Raw genomic sequence first — 12,609 nt, forward strand, 5'->3', positions numbered from 1 at the left:
TAGTCCTGAGTTCACAGACTCCAGGAGGAACAGGTGTCCAAAGCTTTGGTTCTTCCTGGAAACCTAAGTAGATGCCCAAATGGACAATGAGCAGAAGGGAACATGAGGCCCACCCACACCATCCTGTATTCAGACAGCTCACTTGTGGATACGGTTGAACAGGGAAGGGCTCTATCTGCTCAACTAGTAACACAGACATCAAGCTATTTCCAGCTTTTGAGAGACAATTGGAGGAGCAGACATACCCATGTGGTGTGTGGAGTTGCACACGAATATGCATCGACGTGCAAGACTGTGAGACTTCTTTTGCGGAGCGGCTGGACCGTCTTGCTCACACCAGTAGTGTGTATAAGAGTCTGGCATCCCTGGATCCACCATCCTTAGCAGCTGTCTTGTCTTCTGTCTTAGCCTCTCTGAGGAGCATGTTGGCATGCTTGGTCATGATTGGTGTGTGTCAGTCACCTACTAGCTGTGATGGCAGTTTGTGACTCTCCTTTGAGGAAGGGTTGGTTGTGTTATCAGCTCACTTCTAACCTAAGTTGAGCTTTGTTTTCTCATTCAGTCTTGTTGAAGACATGGGTAGGTTGAGCATTTCTTCACACCCCAGTCTTACTCTCCTGCCTGGGCTCGGTGACTCCCTGCCCACCTAGCAGGTCTGTTTGCTTTAGACTCAAGCTGTGGTATTTGTGTTGCTCTTTCACCAGAGAGATGTCACTGACAATGTCATAAGTTCAACCTTTCCTTTCCCTTTCATGAATGATGACACTCCCAGATTGTAGGCCCAGGTAGGGCCTTCCCTCATCCTCTCCTGAGCTAGACCTGGTCATAACTCTCCACAGAGTCATGTTCCTCCCTGCCTTGAAGAGTGAAGGTGGCCATAGTCAGGACAGGACCACATGGCCAGAAAATGAGGGATGGAGAGGAAGCTCTGTCAAGGGTCTGAAGGCTTGGTCAGGGTGCTGGGGACAAGCAGCAATGATGCCAAAAGGGCTGGGTTCCTTGCCAGTCCATACCATCCTGCACAGGAGACCAGAGCTAATTGGCAGTGTGGGGCAGATCCACTCTACCATGGGGTAATTGGGCCCTGGAGTCCCACATACTTGTGCACGGGGAAGGAAGTTTCTCTTCTTCCTCAGGGCATCCTTTAAACCAGCTGTGGCTCAAGCAGGCCAGTGGCTCTTAGAATTAGTCGGTCTGTAGCAGAAGCCGGTTGTCTGGGGGCGACAGTAGGCAGGGAGAAGTGGGCTTCAGCGGACTGAGGACAGACACACAGACTCCAGCAGATCTCCAAGGTAGGGGACCATGGCTTCCTTCCCTGTCCATGAAGGGACCGCTGTTCTCGGAGCTGATTGTGCCATAGAAACTCCTTGCCCCCAGACCCCTGCCTCGCATTGGTATTTGCATGCACTCCCAGCACCCCCACACCCTGTGTCTGCGTATAGCATTCTCTCCAGGGGCTATTCCCATTTTTCCTCCCCCAGCTCCATTTGCACGCCCCTTAGGACATGTCCCCTTGGCCAGGAAAAGGGAAGAAACATTCTGAGCCTCAGCAAGTGCTGACCTCTGCCCCCATCCACTTCTTCCTCAGCAGAAGCTGGCCTGCATCCCTGCACACACCTCTCTCTCCTTCTGCCTATGGTCACCTGAAGGCATTCACGCAGGGACATCAATCCTCCCTCCCAATGTCTAATGTCAATAAGTCAACCCCATGGACTGCAGGGCAGGACCAGCTGCTGTTTCCAGAGCCCACCTTCAACTGTAGCCGTGGAGTGATGACCCAGCCTCTGGGAAGACTGACCCAGCCTCTGGGAAGACTGCCTCTCACTGCTTTCCACTGCTTGCTCTCCCCTTTGTGTCCCACTCTTTCTTGCTTCCTCCATCACCAGCTTAAACTTCTGTGGCCCATTTTGCTGCATCAAAAAAGACCCACAAATCTCCCTTGCTATTTGGAAGTTTGAAGGCCCCAGGAAGCACAGGGCTCAGAAGGCGGCTGAGCGCAGCTTCCTCCCAACATTTCCTTTCAGAAGTAGGACCACCCTTTTTCCTGACCCCATCCTAGGATCCTGCCCTGCATCTTTGGATAGCTAGGTATGCCCCAGATTGTAATGAGAACCCAGTAGAGACCCACCTCCAATCCCAGGTTCTAACCCAAGGCAAAGCCTAACCTCCATCCCAGTTGGCCTGGACTCTAGGCAGGGCTGGGAACTCTGGGGCAGATGTGGCAGAGGATATTAGTGTTTCCAGGAGCCCCTCACTTCCCAGGCCATGCCATGACCATGCTGTCAACTGCCTGCTCCTGCCCACTGCCACTCAGACTGCAGAGAGGGAATGTTTCCTTGGTTTTTCTTGGGAACCGCCCTTCACCTCCGCACTTGCCAAAAGTCTTTCCAGACACTGGAGGAGCAGAGACTCGTGTCCTGTGACCTCTACATTGCTCTTGTGAGCCCCACAAAGCTGAGCTCTCAAGACCCCACACCCGACAAGCTAGCTCTTGTTCAAGATGACAGAGGAGCAAAGGGTGAGCTGGCCTGAGAAGTGGCGGGTAGGCGAGTCTCTAGATTTCCTGGTGTCCTCTCGTGAGGGGTCTCTGCTCTGCATGCAAACGCATTTCCTTCCCCACTGTTTGCTCAGTGTGGTCCTGGTCACTAATCAGACAGCCCTGTCCCAGTCCTGTGCCCCTGGACTCCCAGCAGGGAGACTCTACTTGGCCAAGCTGGGACCTCACATCTCTGAATGTCCCCTTCCTCAACATACGCCATGGGTCACTGTCCTATCACATTTCGAGTCCTTTTTGGCCCCTCAAATTCACATCTGGTGCCAGTGATTTATTGACCAGGATAGAAAATGTGTCTGGTACTGCCCATAGTCGAGCCCTATCAGCTCCCGGAAGGACGAGCAGCTTCATTCTGGCTCCCTCCCTTGCTTCCTTCCTTCTTTAGGTACGCCACACCAGTCATTGAGAATGTGGAGCAGCACTCCTCAGAGTGATGTCCAATCCACCAGCCTCCCGGGTCCTTCAGTTTCTCTTCCCCTCTAGTCTGCACCATCCCTCCAACTGGACTGGTCCTGACCACCTCCACATCCTTCAGCCATGTAGTACGTAGTCTCTGCCTTCCTTCTTCTTCCCAGGGAACCACATGGCAGATCCTCACCTCTTGGACACATTCCCCAACTGTCCTTCTTGCTGCTGTTGCCACCCAGCTGTGCCCAGTCCCACCAGCCTGCTCCCTCCAGGCCCCCACCTCCTCCCAGGCTAGGAGCTACACCTCTTGACTGCTTCCTGCTTTACTAAAATTCACAGTCCCTGTAGGTGGTGGGTTGGGGCTGGTTTTTCCCTGACTCATCCAGTTGATTGAAATGACTGCCTTAGAGTGGGCACTCGGAAGCTGGATGGGTGATTAGATGGTGAAGATCCCAGCCTTGCCTCTGCCTCCTGGTAAGTTCTGATTATCACGGTTTACTCTTTATACTTTTCATGGTGATCATGGGTACCAAACCCCAGCATGTCCCTGATACCTAGGTTCTCTTCCACAATGCACTGCCCAGGACCCAAAGTCCCAAGAAGGCAGAATCTTCTTTATGATTTCCAGAACAGTCTTCATTGTCATCCAGAAAGGTCCTAGTTAGCAGGGACATATGAGAAGACTACTTTTCTCTTTAAAGTTTGAGGCAGAATCTCACTGTGAAGTATAGGCTGTCCTTGGGCTCATGGTGATCCTCCTGCCTCAGCCACAAGAAGACAATTTTTTAGTATCTATTTAGAAATCCCTGTTATGACAGTGTTATAGATTATCTAGATAAAAAGATCATGTCCTCTGAAAATTGGAACAATTTGTCTATGTCTTTCTCCCTTTAAGAGCAGGGAGCATATGGGAGCATTGGTACACAATGACCACAGTGAAGAGCCTACTGCACCTCACCATGGTGGTGTGGAGGTGACTCTCAAGGCTGTGGGTTGCTTTGCTCACTTTATGAGAACTGACTTCCCTGGTCAGTGGATGTGTTCTCGTGTGAGCATTTTGACAGCTCACTATCTAGCCCTGACCTTGGAGGTGAACTGTGCTCTTTTTTTTTAAATTTATTTATTTATTAAAGATTTCTGTCTCTTCCCTGCCACCACCTCCCATATCCCTCCCCCTCCCCCAACCAACTCCCCCTCTCTCATCAGCTCAAAGAGCAGACCAGGTTCCCTGCCCTGTGGGGAGTCTAAGGACCTCCCACCTCCTTCCAGGTCTAGTAAGGTGAGCATCCAAACTGCCTAGGCTCCCACAAAGCCAGTACGTGCAGTAGGATCCTGTATATCTTTTCTAACCAACAGCACAGCTATTTCCTGGGGACCTCCTCAGGTTCTGAAAGTGTAATAAAACCTGAGACCACTATGTGGGCTTTCCCTCCACAATCTTAGTCAAGCGTTCATGGTAGGAGCTGCCTGCCACTAAGGTGGATGTGGAAGAGTCCCCCATGCTCAGAATTGTCTCAGATGGTGCAGAGGAGCTCTGAGGTGAGGCGACTGGCCAGTCCCTCTTCTCTGAAGCCTCATCAACAGCCCTGATGGTCTCACGGTGACATCAGATCTCTGTTGTCACCATGCCAGCATTCTTAGAAAACAGCCCCTCACTTAAGCCTCCCATATTCACCCTTACAGGACTGCTTTCAACACTGTGGGTGACAGGTGCTTCCTCTCACTTGTGAGGGGATCTGTAAGAGAACTGGGGTGGCACACCTGGGGGGAGCTCAGCATGAGATGTGCTGAAGTTGCTGTCCCTGGTCCCCCTTTGCCTCCTTCTCCTAATACTGGTTTTTATTTTTTGAGGGGGTTATTCTGATACTAAGTTGAAATAATTAATTGCTTTTTTATAACTTAAATTAGCCTATATATTTTTAAATTATTTTTATTGAGCTCTACATTTTGATAAGAGGTTACGTAAGTAAACTGTTTTGGGCATGGATTGTACTTAAAAGACGCAATGCTTTCTTTTCATTTTAGTCCTCGACTCCAGCTGAGTACTCAATCCATGTGTGTAGATGTGTGCAGCCGACCCTCCACTGGGGGTCAGCAGTCCCCCTTGCTGGGTGACCCTATCCTGTTGGCGTTTTTTTCCTCACAGCTGGTATTTCTCTTAATCCAGTGCTTGCTCTGCCTCACCCCGTGCGTTTTCCCGTCTCCTCTATTTCTATATTCTTTTGTTGTTCTTTCCACGCTTAAAGGATCCACGTCCTGTCACAGCCTGAGTTACCTTGAAAAGGCTTGACATCATGCTAGTTACAAACCTTAGGGATAAAAGAGTCTTCTGCCTTCCTCCTGTGATACAAGGCCAAACACGCAATCTGCTTATTACAACCCCAGCTGCACCCAACATTCCCTCAAGTATTAAAATGTGGCTTGTCATCTTCCCAAAGAAGTGTGACACTCCATCATGTATCTTTTCAGTTGGCAAGGGCTGATGCGTGCCACTTTGTCGGGGTGCCAACAAAACCTGAAGGAATGAGGGATCTTTAAAATGGCTGTTCCTGTCACACGTCCCTCTCTTGTCCTCTCCAGCGGTGATGCTCTTGGTCCAGGATTTCTCTTCTGTCTCTGGTTAGTGACTGTGATGCTTGAGTTTCACACTAAGGGAGGGGATGTGAGTCCCTGTTCGGAATAGGTGGTCAGTAGTCAGGCGGTGGTGGTGCACACCTTTAATCCCAGCACTTGAGAGGCAGAGGTAGGCAGATCTCAATGAGTTTGAGGCTAGGCTAGTCTATAAAGCAAGTTCCAGGACAACCATGACTGTTACACAGAGGAACCCTGTCTCAAAACAAACAAACAAACACACAAACAAAAACAGAATAGGTAGTCAGAAGTCTGGCCACAGTTGCACACAGATGGCTCCAGGTCTGGTGTAACTGGTCACATACTGTCAACCTCTTCATGTGTATTGTCCTGTTGCTTTCTTGACTCTCAATATTTTGGACTGGAGACTAAATCTAGCCCACTTGGACTTCCAGTTTATAAAATATTTTATTTCTGGATGCTTTAGAATTCTTCTGCCTTGAAGTTGCATTCGTGTGTGTGTGTGTGTGTGTGTGTGTGTGTGTGCTGTTTGTCACTGTGCATCTTGGAAGCTATAGGCAGACTGTGTTATAATTTTTTTCCTTGAGTGTCCACTGCGTTAGTTACTTTTCTTGGGTGTCCGCTGTGTTAGTTACTGTTCTTGTCACTGGGACAAAATACCTGACAGAAGCCTCTTAAGGGAGGAGAGGTTTACTGTGGCTCACACTCGCTGTGTTTCCCTTCTCACAACATGGAGAATTAAGAAGGAGAAAGCATGAGCCTTCACCAGAACCATACATGGTCTTCACCACCCACTTCACCTAACTAGGGCATGTGTCTTAGCTGGGGACCAAGTATTGAAACATGAGTCTGCAGAAGACATTTTACATTTACTTTCAAACCATGATGTCTTTGAGGGCCCATCTGTCAAAGGTCTGGTCACAGCCTGGGGAGTTCCAGGGGAACTTTCTAGGGGGCTTGTGGGAAGGAGTTAGCTTGCTGGACATGTGATCCTGAAGACGACATTGGGTCTCCTAGCCACTTTCCCCAGATTCCTGCTGTCACGGGGTGGACAGTCTTCACCATATGCTCCCACCGTTCTGTGCTTGAATCCCCAGAGAGGGAGCGGCAGGGCAAATGTCCATGCACCAAAGCCTCTGAAACCCCAGCCAAAAGAACGCTTTCCTTTCTTACGTTGAATCTCTGGCATGTTCTAGTTACAATGATCAGACTTGACTGACAGGCTTGCCCTTTTGGGATGGCTGACAAAGCTTTCTATAGCATGAAGTGGTCAAACAAAGCCAGGTGCATCCTGAAGGAGCATTGGGTGGTTTGTTCATTCAAATCCTTGTTCTAGGCTAATAAACCAGACTTCTGCCTATAGCCTTGCATTTCTTCCTCACAGAGGATTCTCTGCCTTTCTTTCTGGACACTCCTGCTCACGCTGTGACCTTTGCCTGCATGGTCCGTGATATTAATGCCAGGTGGTACCAGTCACTGCGTTTCCCCATCTTAACATTGCAGATTTCTAGCCAGCAACCACATGGGTCACTTTTTCTGCTGTTGGTATCTCATGAAGAAAACAGTGGCCCTGGTGTTAGAAGACCTTGGTTTGTGCCCTGTTGCAGCCGTGATCTCAAGTAAGTACACAGACAAAGTAGAGATATGCCACATTCCCAACTGTGGTGATGGATGAAGAGAGGATTTGTGTCACATACTTGGGCATGGTAAGAGTAAAGATGTTTCTCTTGTGGAGTCTGGTGACTGTGGCTAGGGGCAACAACTAGACTGGCATGACCGTAGCTTCCACCCTGGGAGACTCCTCCCTTAACTGTGGGTACCTCCGTACTATTCTAGAATTCCTACACTTGGCTGCCTGCAGACCCAGGAGTGCTGGCTTTCTTTGTCTCAGAATGGCACTGAAACTCCTGCATTGTTGATGGCTTATGTGGTCTATAGAGACAGGGATGGAGCCACTGTCATGTGCCTGAAAGCCAGTCACAAGGGAGGGCCAGATGATAGGGTCTCCATAACCTAACCCACTGTCCCAGGAGTCCTACTGATGTTGGGCCTATTTTAAAAATCTTTCCTGAGGCCAAGCAAAGGTCCAACACCTGCTAATGAGGACAGAATGCTTAGACACAAAGCAATAACCCCAAATGGCCCTAGCAATTATGACTCACTTACCTAGAGAACAGGTACAAGAAACCCATCATTCCTGTGTTCAGAGATTTACTGGAGGTTTCCACACTGCAAACTACAATCCTGAAATCACTATGGAGAGAGGGGAGTATGAAAAATATATTTCTGAGCCCAGTATCAAAGTAGACCATCTGAAATTAAGTACTAACTACACCTGTAGTATTTTTCTCCTTCCTTGGTATTTGTAGCAGCCAGGTGTGCCATTGTCTACAGATTTGGCTGCCTAGTCTCCCTGCCAGTTGCCCTTCTGCCTCTGCCAATTCATTCTCGATTCTTTCAGCTGCAGAAGGATGAAGGGAGAGAACATCACCAGGGTCACCACATTCATCCTGCTGGGCTTCCCCACAGCCCCCAGGCTGCAGTACCTGCTCTTCCTCCTCTTCCTGCTCATCTACCTCTTCGTGCTGGTGGAGAACCTGGCCATCATCCTCACTGTCTGGAGCAGCGCCTCTCTCCACAGACCCATGTACTACTTCCTGGGTGTCATGTCCACCTTGGAGATCTGGTATGTTTGTGACATCATGCCCAAGATGATGGACGGCTTCCTCCTGCAGAGGAAACGCATCTCTTTCATTGGATGCATGACTCAGCTCTACTTCTTCAGCTCCCTGGTGTGCACGGAGTGTGTACTCCTGGCTTCCATGGCCTACGACCGCTATGTGGCCATCTGCCATCCCCTGCGCTACCAAGTCATCATGACCACGGGGCTGTGTGTCCAGCTCGTGGCCTTCTCTTTTGCTAGTGGCTTCACCATCTCTGTGATCAAGGTCTATTTTATCTCTAATGCCACCTTCTGTGGCTCCAACGTTTTAAACCACTTCTTCTGTGACATCTCTCCCATCCTCAAGCTGGCCTGCACTGACTTCTCTACAGCAGAGCTGGTGGACTTCATTCTGGCCTTCATCATTCTGGTGTTCCCCCTCATAGCCACCATCCTCTCCTATGGACACATCACCCTGGCTGTGCTGCGTATCCCTTCGGCCACAGGACGGTGGAGGGCCTTCTCCACCTGTGCCTCCCACCTCACTGTGGTCACCATCTTCTATACAGCCTTACTTTTCATGTATGTTCGACCCCAGGCCATTGACACCCGTAGCTCGAACAAGCTCATCTCTGTTCTGTATACGGTCATCACACCCATCTTGAACCCCTTGATCTACTGTCTGAGGAACAAAGAGTTTAAAGAGGCCTTAAGAAAGGCCTTGAGCTTGAGTCAAGCACCATCATAGGAGGGAGGGCACCTTCTGATGCCAGAGTATCTCATGATCATGTACCCTTGGTAATGAGGATGTGGGAACACTTGGCATTGCTAGTGTTGAGGTATTTGAGCACCACTTTTTCCTTTGCATTTAGACGTAATTGGCGCTGTTTGATTAGTGATGCCATTCTATCGCCTTTTACATGTGAGGAGATCAGGACTTGGTAATTGTATGCATTTTTCAAATGACCTTAAAATTAGCATTCACATTTCCAAAGACTGTACGCCCCTCTGGGCCAGGAAGGTGAAGTCTGCAGTCTCAGTAGGTTTCAGTATGGGAAAGAATAAAAATACTGAAAATGGCAAAATGAGCCCCAAGAGTCCCCAAAGCACAGTGTATCTGGGAACTGTGAAAGACCCCCAGACTTACTGTAACTCACAGGGCATGCTCTGTGACAGTTCTGGAGAACGAGCTTTAGCCTTTTCCCTTCAGACAGCTCACCTTACAGCCCTTCAGCTGCTGAAAAAGTATAAAGTCTTCCTACTGCTTGATTTGATCAGAGTCAAATGAGGACTATGTCTTCCAGTTGTTATTGGTTCCTTAAAGCCCACCACAGTGCCTGCTGTCTCTGACCCAATCAGGAGAAAGGCTGGGTGTGATGGTTGTGGCATGGGAAGCAAAGCCTGTGGAGGACAAGAAGATAGAAAACCCACAGGAGCCGGTTGAGGAGAACCTAGGTGCGGTGGCTCCCACAGTTTAAAGCAGGAGTCATTGTGATTTGTGTTGAAAGATGGAGGAGAGGAAAGGAAGTCCAGATAAGCCCCGCTGCAGCAAAGCTTAGAGGCAGGAAGCAGCTAGAAAGTGCAGCGCACAGAGATGCTGATGGGTTTAGAGTTCGGTGTTTGCTAATGAGGGAGATGATGGGGGCAGAGTTCCCAGCATCCACAAATTCCTACCTGGGTCTACTTGCAGCCATGTAATAGACAAAAGGGGGTCCTCCCAATGCTGGAGAGACTGTGCAGGACGTGTTGGCCTTTTGTAGAAGTGATGAGCAGTCCTGAGACTGAGCAGTGAACACATGGGTGGGAAGGGATTGCTGTTGGTAATTTTACACTCTTTACTCTTTTGGCTCTTTTGGGGGGGCCTGCTATCCAGATCCCAAATAAATCATACATGGAGGCTTATTCTTGGTATGAATGCTGGCCTTAGCTTCGCTTATTTCCTGCCAGCTTTTCTAAACTTAAATTAATCTGAGTACATTTTGCCTCTGGACTTTCTCCTCTCCTTACTTCTCTATATCTTTCTTTCACTCTTACTCCATGGCAGGTTGTGTGGTAAGGTGGCTAGCCCCTAGTGTCCTCTTCTCATTGTCCTCTTCTTGTGCCTCCCTCTTCTTCCCAGAGTTCTCCTTATACTTATACTCTCTGCCTGCCAGCCGCAGCTGTTCTTTCTCCTGCCTCACTATTGGTTATTCAGCTCACTATTCTCCTGCCTCACTATTGGCCAGTTACTAGACCATCTGATGTTTTAGACAAGTAAAGAATCACAGATTCACAAAGTTAAACAAGTGCAGCATAAACAAAAGCAACACATCTTTACATCATTAAACACATGGTCCAGAGTGTATACAAATGTAACACACCTAAAATAATATTCTACAACATAGCATGGCCAATGTTCAAGGGACCATTGGGATTATGGTGGTGAAAACACAGGCTATGTTTCCTATAAAAGGGTGTCTGTTAAGTATTTACCATTTATTATTACTATGGTAACAAAAATCATGCTAAGAACTTCATCTCTGCTCTGTACACTGTCCTCACACCCCTTCCAATAAATGAAAGTCTGTACACCCTACACACTTTTCATAAAATGTATAGAAGGAAAATATCCCTTCTGCCTGTTCTAGTTGCTTTTCCTATTTCTTTGATAAAATATCCAGACAAAAGTAACTTATCAGGGAAGGTTTATGTGGCTCCCAGTTGCAGTTATAATCCAGTTTGGTACAGGAGTCCCAATGGCAGGAACTTGAGGCAGCTAGTCACATTGCATGAGCACTCAAGATAGAAAAACCAAACACTTGTGCTCAGCTAGCTTTCTCCTCTTCACATGTCCAGGACCCAAGCCTAGGGAATGGCGCTGCCCACTTTTCTTGTGGTTCACTTCAATGAACTAATCAACATAGTCCCTCATGTGCATGTACAGAGGTTAATTATTTCCTGACAGGTGTGCCTGGAGACCTGTCCCCAGACATTCCAGGTCATTGATGATTGACACTAAACATCACACTATCAAAATCATTGTACAGTTTAATACAATTCCATTCCAAATTTCAATAACATTTCTTACAAAGATAGAAAGAAACCTTAAAATTCATGTGGAAAAACAAAAGGCTTTGGATGGCCAAAGCAATCCTGAGCTAAAAGAATATTGCTGGATGGTTGCCACCATCAGATTCAAGTTATATATTAGAGCCATGGCAACAAAATCAGCATGACACTGGCACGAAAATGGACATGAAAATTCATGGAACAGAACAGAGGACCCATCAGAGAAAAGATATCTTAAACAAATGGTTCTGGGTTTAATCCCAGCACTTGGGAGGCAGAGGCAGGCAGACTTCTGTGAGTTCAAGGCCTGTCTGGTCTAGAAGAGCTAGTTCCAGGACAGGAACCAAAAAGCTACAGAGAAACCCTGTCTCGAAAATCCAAAAAAAAAAAAAAATGGTTCTGGGGAAACTGGATATTTACATGTAGAAGGATGAGGTTAGATCTCTATATCTCACCCTACACAAAAATTAACTGTAAATGGATCAAAGGCCTTAATCTAAGATGAAAAACTCTGAAACTATTAGAGAAAATTTGGGAAAAAAACCTGAAGATATAGGTCTACACCAGGATTTCTCAACAGGGCTCCAGTTAATCAAGAAACAAAAGACAGTTAACCAATGTATCATCATGAAATTTTCTATACAGTAACTGAGATAACTGACAGCCTGCAGGATACAAGGAAATTTGCAAGCTGCATATCTGACAAAGAATTGATATCTAGGTATACAAAGAACTCAAAAAACTTTTAAAAAAATCAAACAACCCAATTGATAAATGATATAGAGAGAGTTCTGAAAGTATGGCTCATAGCTATAAATATATGAAAAATTGTTCAATGTCACCAACTATCAGAGAAATGCAGAGAGCGAGCCTGTCAATGCTCATAATTCTTTATTGCTGGGCATCTCTTTGGAAGTGGTCCCCAGCTCTGAGGAAGACTCCCTTCTTAGGCAATCCTATCTCCAGATGCCTTCATAAAGCAACCCAGAGATGTGTCTGTTGGTTAAATACAGGTTCCACAGGTTGACAACCATGGTTAACTGTAAGAATGGGGTTTGGGGCGTGTACAACATAAACAGTGCACAGTCCTGATAATCGGCCAGAAGTCAAGCATGACACGTGTTTGTCATATCTCTGAAATCTGTGAATGGGACCTCACTTGACAATGGCTGTTTCATATGCAATTAGCACATACTGCAAATTCATTGTAGATTATCTATTTGCCTTCAGACAATGACAAGGGTCTTTACAAGAGAGATACAAGCAGTCTTGACACACAAAGATGAATAAGTGAACATAAAGTAGAATGAGGCTACCAAAGCCCAGGGTCCAGAAGCCATCAGAG

The 12,609-nt window shown here is 47.5% G+C and overlaps 1 protein-coding gene across 1 annotated transcript; it reads left to right on the top strand.

The window, feature by feature from the left end:
• The first annotated feature begins 8,025 nt into the window (after positions 1 to 8,025).
• On the top strand, positions 8,026 to 8,964 carry LOC121433513 (olfactory receptor 6B3-like). Its single transcript, XM_041631966.1, has one exon. The coding sequence runs from the start codon at positions 8,026 to 8,028 to the stop codon at positions 8,962 to 8,964; it is 939 nt and encodes a 312-aa protein (XP_041487900.1).
• Positions 8,965 to 12,609: the final 3,645 nt, after the last annotated feature.

Source organism: Microtus oregoni, unplaced genomic scaffold (assembly GCF_018167655.1).
Source record: "Microtus oregoni isolate MIOR12 unplaced genomic scaffold, Mior012 000038F_ref0000394, whole genome shotgun sequence".
In the NCBI taxonomy this organism is placed as follows: domain Eukaryota; kingdom Metazoa; phylum Chordata; class Mammalia; order Rodentia; family Cricetidae; genus Microtus; species Microtus oregoni.